General features: G+C 46.2%; 1 protein-coding gene across 3 annotated transcripts; it reads right to left on the bottom strand.

Annotated features, from left to right (window-relative positions):
* Positions 1 to 1,568: 1,568 nt before the first annotated feature.
* ano11 (anoctamin 11) lies at positions 1,569 to 18,668 on the bottom strand. 3 transcript variants are annotated; one of them, XM_031566362.2, is made up of 24 exons: positions 18,428 to 18,668; positions 18,101 to 18,275; positions 17,045 to 17,165; positions 16,545 to 16,738; positions 15,912 to 16,019; positions 15,410 to 15,546; positions 15,250 to 15,307; positions 14,945 to 15,055; positions 14,541 to 14,706; positions 14,204 to 14,294; positions 12,701 to 12,797; positions 12,155 to 12,298; positions 11,686 to 11,823; positions 11,383 to 11,481; positions 10,869 to 10,971; positions 10,316 to 10,427; positions 9,884 to 9,938; positions 9,622 to 9,719; positions 6,692 to 6,828; positions 6,126 to 6,331; positions 5,564 to 5,706; positions 4,449 to 4,539; positions 4,168 to 4,327; positions 1,569 to 2,289 (listed from the first exon to the last, which is right to left on the bottom strand). In XM_031566362.2, exons 2-24 carry the CDS (start codon positions 18,236 to 18,238, stop codon positions 2,171 to 2,173), a joined length of 2,826 nt encoding a protein of 941 aa, XP_031422222.1. In that variant the 5' UTR covers positions 18,239 to 18,275; positions 18,428 to 18,668; the 3' UTR covers positions 1,569 to 2,170. The 3 variants fall into 3 exon arrangements, with proteins under 3 accessions (XP_031422222.1, XP_031422223.1, XP_031422224.1); XM_031566363.2 differs by having other exon boundaries at positions 18,101 to 18,270; XM_031566364.2 differs by having other exon boundaries at positions 2,165 to 2,289; positions 4,196 to 4,327.
* Between the last annotated feature and the right edge of the window lie 876 nt (positions 18,669 to 19,544).

Here is a 19,544-nt window from a genome sequence, read left to right as displayed (position 1 = left end):
CAGGCAGGTAGGGGGAGAGAGTAAGAGAGAGAGAGAGAGAGAGAGCGAGAGAGAGGGATAGAGGGAGGGTGAGAGTCATAAGGGTGGGAGGTAGACAGTGTGTGACTATTCATGCGTGCGTGAGTTTGTGTGTAATTAAGTCAGTAAGTATCAGTTAGGGGGGAAGAAAAGTAGCTGTGAAGGCAGGCTCCCGACTCACTTTGGTCACCCACTTTCAAAATCCCTCCCTTTCTCCTTGAACTCTGCAATTCTTCACTTATCAGACAGGGAGAGCACCCGGGACACAAGTGAGCCCGCCTGATCATGCAAGTGCTGCGTGTGTGTGTGTGTGTGTGTGTGTGTGTGTGTGTGTGTGTGGAGGTGCTATGCTCATCCTCCACCGTGGTAAGTAAATAAAAAGGCATGCTCAGTCTTCACGAGGAGTCTACACTGCTGACACATCAATTCACTGCTCACCATGGCGACCACCTTTTGTCCCGCTGTAAGTGAAAGCCCACTTTTACTATTTAGGTCAACTCTTATTTAGCCACCAAAAAGCTACCTTTTAGTGTAACCCATGACATTCCCGATACTGTACTGATGCCCTCTTAGACAAAGTAGGTAATCAAAACGAGCTATTTTACATTCATGAAATAAAGTTAATTAAATAAAAATGTAAGACACTAATCTCGGGGAGATGTCTAGTAGTGATTTCCACGGCTCTCCCCCTGAGAGTGCCACAGTGAGGGTGTCTCGGGTGTCTGTAGTGGAGTCACGTGGACGAGCTCGACGCATGGCGAGAGGGCAGAGACGTCCACGTTGCATACTTCTGCTACGGCTAACATGTACTGGCGCACTCTTCCTCCAGGCTGGGCTGCCGAGGAACGCACTGCAATCGCAACAATCAAAAACTTAAGTTTCGGCTGGAGCAGAGAGAGAGAGAGACAGAGAGAGAGAGAAGGAGGGAAGGAGAGACAGAGAGAGAGAGAGAGAGAGAGAGAGAGAGGGAGGGAAGGAGAGAGAGGGAGAGAATAAGTGAAAAGAGAGGGGAGAGTCAATGAGCCCTGGGCCATACTCTTGTTTTTTTTAGAGAGTGAGAGAGACATTGAGTGAGAGAAGAAGGGGGTATAGAAAGTGAGAAATCATTAACAGAACACCTGTCTCCTCTCAGCTCCTAATAAATCATATCGTTGTCTCTCCTCCGTTTTTTTCTTGACAGTGATGGAAAGTAAAGGAAAATGACCTGGTCATGGAGGTGACTTTGAGGTCAAGTTAATAAAGACTTTGGCAACTGCTTGAGGAAGGCCAACACACATGATACAAGGCTTAAATGCGATGTGCCACTGAGCACCTCAGCTACCAGGAGAAGCGTAGCCAACTGGCACCTAACATCATTTCGCTTACACCCAGATTTAATGACTGCAACTTATCATCCAGGCCCCAGACTTGCTGGGGCATATTCTGCAAGTGTTCCCTCCGAAGATAAGTACAGGATAAGATACTTGTGACAGAGAAGGCTTTGTACCAACCACTGCCATCTACTCCAGTCTGTTTCCTGGCAAACAACCCATTACAATCACTTGCCAACATTATTCTCTGTTGAACATTCAAACTGATTTTTTATTTCCAAAAATGTAATCAAACAGTAAAACAGCCTACACATAAACATACCATCTGCATTACGAGCTCAGTCGTGTTTACAATTATAATTTACAGTAGCATGTCTTTTTACAGCAATGCTTTACAGTAGCCATTTTAACTGATACAATATCAGACAAGAATCATTTGCTTATTTAATCATTCGTACAAATCTATATTTGTGTACAACATATGTATACTGAAGCAGTACTGTTGCAAAGCAGAACATGTATCCTCTTGCTGTTTTGTAATTCTTTGACATGATAGAACCGCATTGGACTTGCTTGAGCAGAGAGAGTAAGGATAGTTGTAACTTGATTTGAGCCAGAGGTAAACGGTGACATTGGAGGAAATCAAACGAATTTGGCATAACGAGTGTGCACTGTACAACATGAAACTACAATATTCCCAATCAGCCAGCACACAGACACAATCACACATCGACATTCCTCCTACACACATACACACAAACACAACCACACATAAAAGTCCTGTGTGATTGACGAATATCGGACCGTGTGCAAAAACGTTTCACTGTCAGACTGCAGAAATGCTAAGGTGTCCCAGCCGAATCAGTGCTAAGGACGTCAGGTCCTCCCTTTGCCATGCCGCTCTCACCTGGCCGCATGCCCTTCCTACAGGATCGCTTCATTTTGCCAGGAGCGTTGCTTGCTTCAAGGCGGAGGCACAGTGTGGGGTAAAGACAGCGGCAGAGGAAAAGGAAGAATAAAGAGAAGGACAGTGAAAACAAAGAATACAATTTCAGATGTACTTGCTATTCTACGTGAACATGAAATAATGTACAACATTTTAGACTGTAAAAGAAAAAAATGCATCAAATGTCATATTACCAGTTTTCAAACCGTCAGCCAAAATATGAAATACCAGATACCTATTTTGAATAGACTTGAATCGATTTTAATTCTGTATATCAATACAGTCACTAGTGTACTATGCACAAGACTCAGATGTCCATCTTTCATGATGACCTGAGAGAATCTCTACTCACCCTAGTCCCTGTACTTACCTGTTCTGGTAGGACCTCTCAGTGAACATCAGAACCAACAAAGAGAGACCAAAGCACCACGAGAAACACAGTGTAATGGTCAGAACAAGGGGACGGACACACACACACACACACACACATCATGGCACAGCACGGAACGCCACTGATGGCACACAAAAAAAAAGACGTGGAATATAATAGGTTGGTGGTCAGCAGCTATAACACTGCTTTACAGGTATAAGGAAACAGCCGATGCAACACATCAGAGGAGGTTGCCTGAGATATGCTTCGTTGATCATAGTAGTCAACATGTGCTGTGTAGCCTGGATGCTCACGCCTGCCATTTGTTCTAGTGTCTTTGGAAGTTTGCCAGCTGAATGTGACACTTATTTTGTATGACTTTTGTATTGCAACAGCAAACCATACACAGCCATGAGCAGGTTAGCTGAAATGTGTGCTGGGGAAAAAAAATCACATTTCCTATCACCTGCTACTAAAGCATCTATCTCTGGCCATGGCCTAGAAATGGCAGCTAAATATGCATCCGGACCAGGACTAATGGGAGAGCGGCTTTCCAAAACAAGTTATTTCTGATTGGGACAGTTGCAGACTGCGTGTAAACTGGGTTGGTTTGAGAGGACTGGGAGGACATGGAGGTCATCTGAACTGGAGCACGAGGAGGCACAGTAACACCAAACATGCCTCTCAAAATATATTTTTTATATATTGTTTTTCTTATGTTCTGTAGTACTTACAAGGTTTTATGCTTATTGTCTGCACCAATATGCCAGAGACAATTCCTGGTAGGCCTTAACTTACTTGGCAATAAAAACAATTCTGATTCTGATTCTGATTCTGATTCTACCATGAAAATTCTCCACAGGAACACACAGAAGACGCTTTGGTTGCGCTTGCTGTTGTTCAGGAGGTGGGACTCGAGGGAGGAGAGGGGACCTGATGAAGCACGTGGAGAACACTGGGGAAGATGGTGTTTCACGGACAAGGGGAAAACTGGCTGAGGCAGTGAAATGGGAGCTGAGGTCAGACCAAGGAGCCAGTGGGGCTGGAGAACTGTGAGAGCAGGACTGCAGGGGCCTCGACAGTGGTGATTATTAGTCACACAATAAGAAATGACATCTGCCGTACCTGAATGCGACCTCAGGATCGGTGAGGATCCGTTTTATGTTTTGAAATGTCTTGTTTTTGTTTTGAAGTGACAAATGGCACACTGCTTTCATTGGAGGTCTGGAGATCTCACTTAAAAATTAAAGCTACAGCGTGGCACCTTGCTTGACCCGACGTATGTTTTGTCGTATGATGGCCATGGACAGGAGAAAAACATAAACAAGTGGTTTATGGATGGGGGGTGGGGTTGCGCCACAGCACACCGAGCTGTGTTCCCCAGACGTCCATGACAGGATGACTGATGGAGGGTCCATGGAAGATGGATGAAGGTGGAGCGTGCGGGCCAAACGACCACGAGTGTGGCGGTGGCCGGGCGTGCGTTTGCGTGCGTGTGTGTGTGCGTCACCGTGTCCACTGACCTGGGCTGGAGGCCAAGAGGCGACTCACCAGCAGGGCCTCCTGGTTGTCAGCCAGCGCCTGTTTGGCCAGGTAGCGCTCGCGTTTGATCTTCACCTCCAGGGACTCGGGCACATCCGGCACCATCCAGTCAATGGCCCGCAGCACAAAGAATACAGCGTGCTGCGGAGACAGGGGGGGTGGGGGCTTCAAAGGTCTCTCGCAGAGTTGCTGACAAGGCTGTATCTACAGAGGAGAAACAACCGTGGGGGAAAGAATAGAACATGGAAAGCATATGCTGTACCTCAAATGCAATGATGAAGCCTAGTCTGACAGCTAGGAGCTCCCAGTACACCAGAGTGTACTTTCCAGTCTCATCACGAAAGGCTTTGTATCTGAGGAGGAGCAAAGGCAAGGCAAAGGAACAGGTTACTGACACCACCACAAGCTCTGCAATCCGATTACAGTGAAACAACAGTGCCCTCTAGTGGCAGTTTTAGATATAAGCCACTTCATGCAGCAGGTCTTGTTTTTCCATGTGATTGGCATCCCCAGGCTCCTGCTGAAATCATGCAGTGAAGAGATTGCAGAGGCCTGGTGCCCCATCTACCAGAAGTCTTTGAACTTGCATACTGTTCCATAAGGAAAAATGTATTATTATTCCTGTTCCTAAAAAGGAAAATTACTACTATCGACCAGTTGCTCTGACTTCTGCTGTTATGAAATGTTTTGAAAAAATCATTATCAGCCTTGTGAAAATAGAAGTCAGCTGTCCATCCTTTTCAGTTTGCTTACAGGTGTACTAGAGGTAGAGACGATGTTGTCACAGCCATGGTAGGCTACATCTATATCTGAGCACTTTAACAACATTTAATACTGTATGGCCACTATTAGTTAAGAAGCCGGATGAGCTGAATATCCATGTCCCTTGTTATTAGATTGTATCTCTCGTTTTTGACCAACCGTAAACAACAGGTCAGTGTTAATGGTATTCTTTCTGTACCCTGGAACCTTGAACATGTATGTTTCCTGTTGTCTCTAGCTATCTTCCCCAGTCATTTATGTATGTGATGTGTTTTTCTTCATGGATGCAGCATGAGCCAGAGCCAAATTTCCTACAATGTGGGACAATAAAGTGAATCTTGAATCTTGAGTGAACCTGGAAAAAAAGGTGGCAAGTCTGTTGCTGTGAGTCTTTTATATGACATAAGGTCAGAGCCCTAAAGCAGGCTTTCAAATTGTCTGTGAAAAGTTGTTTTCATAGAAGAGCTTTACTTTATCCATACAATATTAGTTTAGTCTTGTTTTTTTAATCATTGTCTTTTTCATGACGTAGTGATAAACTGAAATAAACACTTCTCCTGTTAGAGGCTGAACTTTAACACTTCATTGTCCGTTTGGTTAATGCTGCTGTTTTACCTGCACACGGCGAGGGAAGAGTGGTTGTAGCTGGGCGGAGAGTAGGCCAAGGTAAAGTTCACATAGCCTTGCAACTCATTGTCAAACTTATACTGGTACAGCAGTCGGGGCAAGAAGTCAGAGGTGAAAGCAATCAGGAAAGCCTGCATGAGGGGGAGACAAGAGTGAAATATAGGACAGGGCGGGACAGGACAAGATAGGGGAGGACAAGACAAATGAAAATGGAATAGAACATGATAGTACAGCAGAGGATAGCAGAGTTAAATGCAGCTTCTGACCAATTGAATTAATTTTAATTCAATGAAATTGAATTACATGAAATCAGTGACACAGATTATCAGAAAAGAAGAAACCAGAGGCTAATCTCTATTTAGGGCTGAAACCCACGCTTGGTAGTAAAGCATAGTGTGTAGACAACAGTGAATGACCTACTGAACATTACAGAAGTGGCCGAGAGAGAAAGAGAGAGAGGAGAGAGAGAGAGAGAGAGAGAGAGAGAGAGAGAGTGTGTAAGAGATAAAGGTGAGACAGAGAAAGCAGGTACGCTGCACCGAAGACTCACGTTGACAATGACGGACAGGTGAGACAGGGCCTCCAGGATGGTGAACCACACGCCGATCTCCTGGGCGCGCTCGGACACGGGCCGGCGGTACTCACACACGAACTTGTGGGCATCCAGCCGCACCTCGGCCCAGTTGTTGAGCAGGGCGAAGAGTGGAGCCAGAGGGAAGGCGGCCACAAAGATGGTGATGAAGCCAAACTGCAAGACTGCAAAAAAGCCAGCATGCTGATGCAATTAATGGGACAAGGATGCTGACATCCAGCCGGGACAGGAGCCAATGTTACTGAATTGATTTATATGAGTGCATAAAGGATGTGAATAGGTTCAACACTCTCAGGTAAATGCCATTAACATACATTAAAAAATTGAGTATATAGAATGACCCCTCTCACATTGGGACAGTAAATCATAAGACCAAAGATTTTAAGACCAAACACTGTGGCGTCTGTGCATTCAGACAGGGCTTTATAGAGTCTGTGCATTCAATAACATATGCTATATGATAACAATAGCAGTTTGAGTGCTGTGTTGCAGTTGCCTGCTGAATCCTGATTGGTTGGACTAACCAATCTCCAGGTACTCCTCAAACAGCCCCTCGCACTCAATCAGCTCATAATCCTGCTCCCACCGCTGGGGCTCATGGGATACTTGAGCTTTCCTCACAGACGCCAAGGCCCTCTTCTGCCGCCACGCTTTCACTTTCCTGCAGGGAAAACCAGGAAAAGGGGGAGGGAGAGAGAGTAGAGCTGAGAGCCGGTTTGCGGTTGATTTAGCTGTGGGTGTCCCTCCACAGTATCTTTCTGGGATGGGTTTTGCTGCGTCTGGATTTCCTAATGCATTATTCACTTCTGGGAGTTAAAAGCTTCTCATTTTTAGAAGACACAGTTTCCCCCTCCTCTCGTCACATTGTGATGCTGTTTGAAGGAGCACAGACCAGCTAGCTTAAGTCAACTGAAAACAGAGTGCACCGTAGGAAACACACACACACACATCTACACATGCACACACACATACACAAACATCTACACATACACACACATCTACACACACACACACAAGCATCTACACATGCACACACACATCTACACATGCACACACACACATCTACACATACACTCATATACACATGCACACAAACACACACACACACACACACACACACACACACACTCATATACACATGTACAAACACATCTACACTGATACTTATGTACACAGGCACAAGCCCATTACTGAAAAAAGAATTATGAAAACACACAAATCACTTATTTTTTCTCTCTCCTACTCTCTACAATAAACCTCCTCCCCTGTGCACAGACAGGGACAAACACACAGACACACACATACACACACAGACAAACAGACACACACACACACACACACACACACACACACACACACAAATACAGAGATACTTATGCAGAGATTCAGGCACATTCCTACAAAATTATGTAAATACACAAGCACACACAGAAATGTCACTGTCTTTCTCTCTCTCTGTATCAAAACCACATCTCACCACACACACACACTTTTGTGTTTATGTTTGTGTATAATGAAACACACATAAATAATCACACTCATATCTACACTGGATGTATACGCATAAATATAGAAGGGCACCCAGGAACATACAGACTCACACACATAGGCACCTATGCTAGGGATGCAGCGACGCGGTATTATGTCGAAGCGATCAGTACATGCCCTACGGTTCAATACGCAGTCCTACGATATGCCTGTCATTTTCCTTTCATTTCCAAAATGTGCTTATTGCACTGCAGACTGCACACACTTTGTACATTCAGATCCACGGAACATTTGTAGAGCCTATCAGAACATCTCTAGAGCCTATCAGAACTTCTCTAGAGCCTATCAGAACTTCCCTTCAGCCTATCAGCGCTCCGTATGCAAATAGGAGCTGGAGAAGAGAGGGGGGAAAATTCTCTGAACTCCAACTTGACAGAAAGAAGAAAATTTGAAGAGGCACCGCCGTCTTTCGCAACAGCTGTGTGGGAACATTTTGTATTCAGCTTTCAATACGATGAAGAGGGTAAGAAGACCGAAACCAATCAGAATACATTTTGCAAGCATTGCCTTTGCCACTGTTGACTACTCGAGTGGAAACACTTCAAACATGGTGTCTGAGAGTCTCATTTACGTGGCCATCTGACAGTCATATCCCAGGTGGGATACATGGGGCCAAAGCCCAATGCCTTATCTCACAACATTAGCAGAAGTGAAACTAAATCGTGAAGCCACCCCGAGGGTCAGATCTGCCCCAAAATTGAATGAGTCATTCCTGAACTTGGCCCAACCTTCCACCAAGTTTCATTGACATCAAGACAGCAGTTTTGGTGTGATCCTTCTTTCAGATTAACGATCTAACAAACAAACAAACTGCATCGAAAACATAACCTCCTTGGCAGAGGTAAAAACAAAAGCAGTGGGAGTATTCATAGATTTACAGCCCTATTCGGCAGTTACTGACTTGGGATTATGTAACCTGATGGAAACAAAATTAACCCCGTTACAATGTCCCCTCCCGCACACATTTCAGCAGCAAAGCTCTATGAAACATCATAGAGAGAAATGTAAAACAAATTGGCACTGGCACTCTATCTAGCTCTCTCCCCTAATTGGACCTCAAGAGCAAGAGAAAGCTACCTCACTGAAGTAGAGACAGAAGCCAGACCTAGTTAATAATGCTGCCATTTAAAAAAAAATTCTTAATAGAAACTGTTATTTGTCTATATAATCTGTCAGTCTGCCCCAGGGCAGCTGTGGCTACTGATGTGGCTTACCACCACCGGTATGACTGTGTATGAATGACTACTGGACTCTGGACTCTGTAAAGCGACTTCGGGTATTTAGAGAAGCGCTATATAAGATTGAATTGATTGATTGATTGAAACAGTTCATTGTATAAATATGTTCCTAAATGTAAAGATACCTAAACCATACCGTGGCCCAAAAACCGTGCTACATACCGAATCGTGGGCACCTTGTACCATTGCATCCCTAACACACACACACACACACACACACACACACACACACACACACACACACACACACACACACACACACACACACACACACACAAGCCCCAGAATGAGCCACTGCAGCCCCCTTTTGTTGTCAGAGCCAATACTGCACCAGTGGGGGCATAATGCAACACTGCACTCATTTGCAATCCTGCTGCAGACACTGTGTCTTCTCCTCCAGTAATGAAGATGTGCCAGCCTCTTTCCCATTACTGACGGAGGGCAATCTTCACCAGCGCCTCTGCCTTGTGTATATATTGAGCATCGCTATTTCACATTAGTTATGGGAAATAAAGGCATTCACAGCTTCTTAAAATAAGCCAAGTCCTCTGATTGCCTGAATTATGGACGAGGACCCAGAATCAAGTAACGAGAGAGGTGTGTGTGGGTGTGTGTGTGTGTTGAGAGACAGAGAGAGAGAGAAAGAGAGTGTGTGTACACACACTTACGGGATCACAAATTCCTGCATGTTGTTGATGAGCTGTTTCCCCACCATGATGATAAACAGCTGTTCTGCCAGTTCAATAAGGCAGCCTCCCGGGCCACACTGAAAAACACACAACACATCCGCATTGAAAAACATAACATACACACACTTATCAACCTTATCACCTTATCAACTGACGAGAGCAAACCACAGTCAAATAAGTTCAGGTGCATCAGATAAATCATTTCCAACCATGAGGAGTGTAAAGTAAGGATGGTACTCACATCTTCATTCCTCATCCCAAACAAAGTGCCATAGTGGCCAGGGTAGCCGACGAATCTGCAATTAAAGCAAGACAACACACACTTCAACCAGAGATCAAGACAACACACACTTAAACCAGAGAGAAAGACAACACACACTTAAACCAGAGAGAAAGACTCTAATACTCTAATGCTCTAATACGGTACTCAGCACAGCACTGGGTCTCAAGCTTATAATGCATGCCACTGAACCTTGTCTCTCTCTGTTTCTTTTTCTCTATCTCTCCGTCTCTTTTTCTCTCTCTCTCTCTCTCTCTGTGTGTGTGTGTGTGTGTGTGTGTGTGTGTGTGTGTGTGTGTGTGTGTGTGTGCGTATTCATGAAATCTCTTGTCAGCAGACACATAAGAGCAGATAAGGATAAATAAATAGACAGAAATATATCTCATGATGTACCTTCCCTTGAAGAATGCCACATAGAAAGGAGATGAATAGAAGTTCACAAACTGGAAGATGAACACTTTGAAGGTGAACGCATCCTCATACTGGGTTTGTGTTCGATGCATTTCTGCCAACAGCAAAAAGTACAGCACCTCAATTAAAATACATGAAGCAGGAAATTGAAATAACAAAAGACGCAGAGGTCATTACAACTCACTGCAACACAAATGGTTTGTTATACTTGACTCCGGGGACTCAGACAAGAGTGCTTATGAAAAGGGAATGGTTTATTGATTCATAGAGTCCACTTTTCCTCCCCATAGGGTGTGGTGACTGAGAAGAATGATCTGGAAGGTAACAACTCGAATTACCTGTTATTGTCCTTACTGAGCGGTATTCTCAGGGTACGGGTTTGTGTTTGTTTGTGTGTATGTGTGTGTGTGTGTGTGTGTGTGTATGTGTGTGTGTGTGTGTGTGTGAATGTGTGTGTGTGCGTGTGTGTGTGTGTGTGGGGGGGGGGGAGTGTGTGTGTGTGTGTGTGTGTGTGTGTGCATGTGTGGTAGCTTACCCCATTTCGTGAGCTGCTCAGCTAGTGCAGTGTACACCTGCCCCATCAGCAGAATGAGGGCCAAGTTCACCATGCTGCTGGAGATGTTGGCGATGTTCGCGGCCTGGACCACACACATGCATGCACAAAGGGACACACACACACACACACACACACACACACACACACACACACACACAGATACCATAAATGACTTACAGTAAAAAAACACACATAAACACAGGCACATGCACTCAAAACGTTTCAAAAACAGAAATATTTGAATCCCAAATTTGAACTTTCCTGGTGAAACAGGAACTATTTATAAGTGATCACAGAAAATGACCATGGTGAAGAAGAACACGAACACACTGACCACACATACATAAAAGATGCGCAACACACAACACCACAGGCCTATGACATAAGTGGGAGTGAACAGCAGTGCTGGCGGGGCTGTGAGTGAGTGTCAGAGCGGGGAATGGGGTGAAACTGCTGATGGTGCTGAGGTGCAGCTCCTTAAATCAGAGTGTACCTGAGTCCGCAACACTGAGCCGCCCTTCTCATACATCATCACGCTCACTATGCTCCTGTACATAATGACAGTCACCAGGAAGATCATCACTACACACAGCTGAGAGGAGGACAGAGAGAAAGAGAGAGAAAGAGAGAGCGAGAGAGAGGGAGAGAGAGAGGTCAATAACGTGGAACAATATGACAGACTGCGCAACAGACAAGTACGTAAATCATTTCAAAAGTGCAGACTCCACACACTTTCAACACATCTTCCTCTATGGGCATTTCAGGCCATGAAGAAGTGCTCTCGCTAAGGCCTCACCATTATGATGATGACCATGGAGCCGGTTAGCATGCGCGCAAATCGAGCCTTCGCAGGGAAGTAGGGTTCTTTCACCCCGGTCACCGGGTTCTGCTCCATACTCGGGGCCATGGCGGCAAACTCAGGTCTAGGACGCTCCTGGGTAGAACACGGCGCCAACAGAAGTGTTGCTGAGGTTAACAACGAGTATAGTGGCAGGTCACAGGGAATCACTCAAACCTCCACTTTCATTCTCACACTAATTACATTCAATGGGGAATCGATGATGAGCAACTGGCCTTTTCTCACAGCTAACCAATTATTGATCAGGACTGAGGAAGGTTGTTGGGTTTCACATCATAGAAAATCCCCATGCCTGAGGCCAGAATTAGGAGCGCCATGCTAAAATAATAAAAAAAGCATGCCCTCTCTCAAGGACTTGGCCCTCGTCCACCCTGTAATACAGTAAAAGGGGGAATCCGTGCCAGACCTCCTCTTCATGGTAGTCCATGCAGTCCCAGTGATGGGCCAGAGTGGCGTTCTTGCGTTTCCAGTATTCCAGGAAGGTGACGGCCCACAGGGACATGAAGATGCTGAAGAAGACCGTGCCAGGGTGGTCAAAGAGATAGCCCACCTGCAGACAGGCACAGGAGAGGGAGAGAGACGGAGATCACAGCAGATTCCCCTTCTGGCTGCAGAGCCACATCCAGACTAATTCATTTAGCAGATGGCTCATTGGATTTGACACAGGGTACAAATATAGCTGGAAGCGATACAAACGCTGAGCACAGAGATGTGAGCCTCTAACCATCAGTGTGCCACCCATAGCTTTAGTGTGAAGAAGTCAGTGAAGCTTTGCATGTTGGCATCTTATGCACACAAATGATGGGTGGAAGAGCAAGATGTGGCAATACATACACACACACACACACACACACACACACACACACACACAAACACACATACACACACACAAACACCCACACACACACTGCAAAAAAAGTAAAGTGAAACTTTGCAAGAAATGCAATCCTACCTTGGCCATGGGACAGATGTCTGACATGTTCCAGGGCTTGCAGGTCTCACAGAGTGGGCACATCAGATAACGCCCGCCGCTCTCACAGATCTCTTTACTGCAGAGCCAAACACATACATACACACACACACACACACACACACACACACACACACACACACACACACACACACACACACACACACACACACACAACACTCATACCTGAGTAATGCATTAAACATGCTCATCATGTCATCTATCTCCAATGCCAGATTCATGGAGTCCCGCAGACCTCCTGTCCACAGGTACATGTCTGACACAGTAACTCTAGTCTCTGACAAGCCATCTGAATAAAAGAATCTCTGATGACAGTAAGAGTAAGCAGGTGCCATATATAGTGCAGAAAAAAACAGTGTTGACTCACTCTTGTTCCAGTTCCAAACACCCTTTTGAATACAGCAAGAGTTACTTGGGAATGGAATGGAACATTATCCTGCCATTATAATGTTATCAAATGTACAAAACACCATAATGACCATTATATCTGTGGTAATGTATGTGGGAAGTCCACTGCATGCCTGTAAGTAAAGCATATGAGCTAGTGGGTAATACAGAGGAGTTCTGGTGGGAAAAGAGGAGTTCAGATGGAGGTCAGAGGAACTGATCACTCAGCCTCCTTATGGTGCCCCTCAGGAAATGCTGCTGAAAAGGAGCTTTTCACTGTGTGCGTACAAACACACACATACACACACACACACACACACACACACACACACACACACACACACACACACACACACACACACACATGCAGACGCACACACACTCACTCTCTCACATACCCACACGCACACACATGTATGCACACACGCACCACACACTCACTCACATGTACGTGCACACACTCCCATGGCACATTCAACAATAAACGGAACATTTGTGAAAATGACAGAAGTGCAGTATAACCGGAGGGCTAATGCCCTTTGTTTTATGCGGGAATCAATAACGGTAATATCCAGAGGAATGCATGAGTAATTCCATTACAGGGCATTTCTGGATGCTAGTGATTTCATCAGCTCTCCTTCTCCCTCTGTCTCTCACACAGCACACACACACACACACACACACACCCATAAACCAACAATCACAAAGCACATTCATCTTTCTGTCTTTCTCTCTATTTGTGTTGTGTCTCCTCATTGATATTTCCCTCTGTCCTCTCCGGGGTGTAATAAATTAGGAGCCGACACCTATGGCCCGTCTACCGAAGGTTTGGTCAGCTGTTGCTATGGCAACAGAAGAAAGGCACTGGGCATACTGACAAGCCTTTATTTTATCCCTCTCTCTCTCTCTCTCTCTCTCTCTCTCTCTCTCTCTCTCGCTCTCTCTCTCTCTCTCTCCCACACGGCACAGAGGAACAATGGCTATTAAAAAACAATACGTTTTATGTAATGGGATTGATAGAGAGGGCTGTAGTTTGTCAGCGGGGCCATTGGAGTGTGCGGGTTAAGATCCACTCACGCAGGTGTGTTGGAGGCCATGGTCATGATCCCCGACACGAAGACAAACGTACCGACCAGGGCCGCAGGGAGAAGCCATGCGGTGTAGAAACCTGCAGGCACACAAAGGTGGATGGATGAATTACACTGCAGTGGCTGATCCTCACCGGAGGAGACCTCCCCTCAGTGATCTAATAACCACCACAATAATGCAGCATGTCAGGGAGAGGAGAGATAACCATGGCAACAAGACTTTTAGAAATTACAAATGTACAGTTTTATCAACTGTTTAACTGTGATACGGCAGTGCTTTTTTACTACAAAAGCCCAATAAAACAAAGAAAAAAATGCTTGCTCACCAAGCCATGCAAAATAGAGAGCAATCTTCTCCCCGAAGTACTCCCGGATGTGGTCCAGTGGCTGGTACTTGCACCACTTTGACCAGCGGGCCCAGTACTGGTAGAGAACCTGCCTCGGGTTGAGCTGGTCGGGTGGGATCCCGTCCTTGGGCAACTCAAACGGGCCCTGGAAAGCAGTCAAAAGTCAGTCGTGAGCAGCCGGTGCGAGGGTGGAGCGTACCAGCTGGCTACCAGGGAGGGAGAGAGAGAGGGAGGGAGAGAGAGCGAGAGAAAGATAGAGAGAGAGAGAGAGAGAGAGAGAGAGAAAAGAGGGATAGAAAGAGAGAGAGAGAGAGAGAGAGAGAGAGAGAGAGAGAGAGAAAGAGAAAGAGAAAGAGAAAGGGAAGCTTGGGCTCATGGCTGACCTCGTGCAGGGGGAACGCCGCTGTGAAGGCCCCCTCGTTTAGCAGCCTGGCCACCCCCACCTCCGCCCGCTTGCGCTTGCCGTACGGGGCCCGCGCAAGAATCTCGTACACCTGCACAGCGTTCAGGAAACAGAGATTGTGTCGCGTTTGTGTCTCACCGTCCCATATGTGCTGTCAACACGTTTGCACACCACAGTCCTCACATTTGAACTTACACATAGACCTACCACTTACACTTGTTACAGATGGTTTAAATAATGTTACTCAATGTCTTTCTCTGAAAAACACCATAGCATTCTACTCACTATACGATGTCGCTGTGTGTTGGTGAAATAGGTGTCTTGGTTGTCGGAGCCAAGAAACCTGAAAACAAGAGGGATATGAAGGTGTGTAACTGTTAGCATTTAACGTGCTATTCCTTTCATGCCCATTCTTTGGCATGCCAGAGGTGGAGGAGGTGCTCACTTGTCCATTTTAGATTTGCGAAAGGCACACGTGTAGTAGTCCACTGGCCTGTTTGGCACAGAGTCCGCCATGATGTTGGGCACACAGAGCTTCTGAAGCACCCGGGCAGATGTGTTGAATTCTGGATTTGGTTGAGCCTGCAAATAATGACCACAACAGATAGAGAAGAGAGAAAGAGAGAGCGATATATATATATATATATATATATAGAGAGAGAGAGAGAGAGAGAGAGAGAGAGAGAGTGGAGGGGGGAACAAGTGTCAGTGTGTATGTGTGCATAAGTAGAAGAAATCTTACTATCAACTCGTTCTTTTGTGTGAATCATCTCCATGCAATGCCTCTTAAATAATGCAGAAGCTGTTTCTCTGCCTCAAGGAGTCCTCCATGCAGCCTAATCCCTGGGCTTGCCACCAGGGACCTACGATCCCAGCTCCACTTAAGTGTAATTTATATGGAGGCTCCTCTCCAGCACAATAGTTCAGGAGGACCCATGGTCCCTCACCTGGAGCGGCGCTCTGAGACACAGCTCCTCGGCGTAGAACACCATCACATCCCAGGGCGCGCTGAGCTTCAGGTAGTGTACGGTCTTCTTTGCACTGGTTGATTCCTCCTGAAGGCACCATGGAAATGGTCGAGAGTGGTCAAGCAACATAGAAACACACAGGCCGTTCACATGATGGATCACAAGCCTAACTCTAGAGGGCTGGACACAGTCCAGTGGGCCTTCAATCACAGCGCATCTATTGAGGTGATAAGGTGCAATCTGCAATTGTTATCAGTCTTTAAAGATTATGGGAATCCATTATTAAGTCCTTGTGAAGGTCAAATGCATTTGAGTGTAATTAGTGTAGGTCCAATGGAGCGTGTCTCTATGTGTCTCTAATCCATCACCTCCAAGGCTCCCTCTGGGTTTGTTCTCTTACAGTGTGTGGGGGGATGGGTGGATGGAGGAGGTGGTGGGGTGGTGGGGTTGATGATATACTGGGGGTCGATGGAGGAGGTGGTGGGGTGGTGGGGTTGATGATATACTGGGGGTGGATGGAGGAGGTGGTGGGGTGGTGGGGTTGATGATATACTGGGGTGGTGGGGTGGATGGAGGAGGTGGTGGGGTTGATGATATACTGGGGGTCTTTACCTTCTCCAGGAGCAGGCCGGAGGTCTGGAGGTGGTGGATGAACCTCTCCCTGACCCGTGCCTGCATGGCCTTCTTCTTCTCCGAGCGGCTCTCCTGCTGAGCGGCCTCCTCGCCGGGCGCCCCCGCCTCGCCCTGAGACTTCCCCCGGGAGCGCCGCTTCCGCCGCGACTTCACCTCCCACACCAGCACAAAGTCTGGATCACAACAGAGCCATCAAGCCAGGCTTTTACATTATCTTTTGAGACTACAATATCACAACATAAACATCTCTACCTTTACACCTACATCTGCAGTTAACGTTTGTATATTTTTGAACACTTTAATCAATAACATTAATTACATTCAATATATTGAGAATGTAATGTCATGTAATGTATTAAGCTAAGAAAGGCAAGTGTTGTCTGTGTCATCTCTTGCATTCAATAAATCACAGACATATCAGTTCAAGACTTCATGGATCAGTGCACTGAACCCAGATTTAATGACAATCATCTCATCACCTATTTTGGTCTTTCCATCTCTGAAGTAATTTCCTTTTGGCGGTGTGGCGGGCTCACTCTGTGGGTTATAGCTGTGGGTATAGATGGGGTCATCATCGTCATCATCGTTGGCGGCCGTAAGCTGAAACGAGATGAGCAGGACAGACGATGGCTGGTGCACAGCAGGGGTTTGGGGAGAAGTACAGGCTCAGGTTTTGTCAACAGTACGCAGGTTTTGACAAGATCGTCATGACACCCAGAGGGAAAGCCATTAAGCCCCACATTAGCATAAAAAAACAGTAAAAAATATACTTTAGCTCAAAGCCTGGGGGTATGTATGTGTGTGTGTGTGTGTGTGTGTGTGTGTGTGTGTGTGTGTGTGTGTGTGTGTGTGTGTGTGTGTGTGTGTGTGTGTGTGCGCATGTGTAAGTATGTGTGTGTGTGTGTGTGTGTGTGTGTGTATGTGTGTGTGTATGTGTGTGTGTGTGTGTGTGTGTCTCTGTGTGTGTGTGTGTGTGTGTGTGTGTGTGTGTGTGTGTGTGTGTGTGTGTGTGTGTGTGTGTGTGAGTGTGTGTGTGGTGTTTAGGTTTCCAAGAGCTGCAACCAGGTGAAACCATGTAAGGAGAAGTGCAGCATAAGGGGGAGCTGAGTACTGCTGCAATTCATTTTAACTCCTCACATTAGACAGCAGGGCAAACAAATTCACCCCTGTGTTACAGCCCATTACAGCAAGCACTACGGCATGCAAGGGGAAATGATAATGGCAATTAGAGTCAGTGCCATAAGGGAGTTGTGCAAGGCAGAGACAGAGTGATAGAAAGAAAGAAAGAAAGAAAGAAAGAAAGAAAGAGGGAGAGAGAGATTGACATATACAGAGAAAGAGAGTCACAGATACAGAGAAAGAGAGAGAGAGAGAGTAACATATAGAGTAAACAGTTATATTATGTGCACACCTCTGTTCCTATCTCTTCACATCACACAACAACAATGAAAAGAACATCAATGAGACTATCCAGAGCAACAAGGGACACACGGGGGAGGGAGCGCAGGTGGAAAAGGCAGGGAAAAGGCACTCACAAATCTGGGTGGGATGAAGCCTCCATTCTGCAGGCTCCCGTAGCTGTCCGCGGTACTCTGGGGCTCTCTGGTGTAGTCCAGATCCAGCAGCACCTCGCGGTCCATCAGCTGTTCCTGGGAGCTCCTCTTCCTCAGCATGGTCCGCTCAGGAGAACCTCACTCACTCCGCTCTGACCTGCCGGAATGCCAAGGAAGAGGCTCACACTCACACACACGCTCAAACTCATGCGTGGACACGCACTCTGTGCAAGTGTGCATGTACTGGACACACACACACACACACAGACATACACACACACACACACAGACATACACAGTTGCACTCACCGGAGAAGGCACTTGACTGACTAGAGGCTTGATACTCAATAAAACATGAGTGGGTATTTTTAATTTGCTCACGGGGAGAACTTGTGTTTCATGTAATCCCGCTCCGAAGGAAGGAGGAGGAAAAAGAGAGAGAGAGAGAGAGAGAGAGAGGGAGAGAGAGAGAGAGAGAGGGAGGGAGAAGGAGAGGCACAGGAAACGAGAAGGCTCTCTGTGCCTCAATGGAAGGGGAGGGGAGAGGGAGTGGATCTGCAGCAAGCTCTGCCTCCTCTCCTTGCTCTTCTCTATCTCTCCTCGTCTCATTCACCGCATCCCCCCCCCTCTCTCTCTCTCTCTCTCTCTCTCTCTCTCTCTCCATCTCTCTCACTCAATCTCACTCTCTCTCTCTACTTCCCTGTGGAGTGCAGGGGAGGGAGAGAGAGAGAGAGAGAGAGAAACTAGGCTGATGGATAGAAAATAGGAAAAAGAGAGACAATGAGGGCAAAAGAAAAAGAGAGAGACATAAAATAAGTGTGTGTGTGTGTGTACGGTAACCCCTCTCAGTGGAGGAGTAACGCGACCGGCTGGAACTGAATCCCATCACACACATCTGTGTCACCAGCCTCACACTGCAATGAGAAGAGCAGAGCGGCTGACTTCATCTGCACACGCTCAGGCTCACAGCTCCATGCTAGCCTGAGCGTCTCTGGTCAAAGAGAATCTATGATGAACCAACACCATCAGACAGATGAAAGATCTGTACTACTTACGTACTATACTTAATGAGCTTAGAGACTCCTCCCAGCGTTCTAACTCAGCACTTACTGCTTGTGGACAATGCAGCCGTACGTTAATTGCATGTTTTGATTCTCATTAGCCAGCATGATCATGAATATTTCACGAGCTGAAAGTAGACTGGATTGTTTTTTATCCCTGTAGGAGAGTCAGACCATACTATAACCCAATACACACACAGACACTTTCTTATTTACACTTATTTACACTCTACAACACAATCATTTGATTAATATTCAGCGTCTATGAGGAGCTCTAATAACAGCAATAACATGCATTAGTCTAATTTAATGTATGATTAATGTAAACTGTGATTAATGTATGATCAATCTGCGGTCAGATTCTG

This window comes from Clupea harengus, chromosome 4, assembly GCF_900700415.2.
Source record: "Clupea harengus chromosome 4, Ch_v2.0.2, whole genome shotgun sequence".
Lineage (NCBI taxonomy): Eukaryota > Metazoa > Chordata > Actinopteri > Clupeiformes > Clupeidae > Clupea > Clupea harengus.
This window is presented reverse-complemented; position numbering and strand designations above follow the sequence as displayed.

Coding starts and splice junctions, on each gene's coding strand:
- ano11 (XM_031566362.2), bottom strand. CDS start 18,238: ATGCTGAGGAAGAGGAGCTCCCAGGAACAGCTGATGGACCGCGAGGTG. Junction 11,482..11,685: donor CCATGGTCATCATCATAATG/GTGAGGCCTTAG, acceptor TCCTCCTCTCAG/CTGTGTGTAGTGATGATCTT. Junction 6,332..6,691: donor TGAGGAGTACCTGGAGATTG/GTTAGTCCAACC, acceptor GCTTTTTTGCAG/TCTTGCAGTTTGGCTTCATC.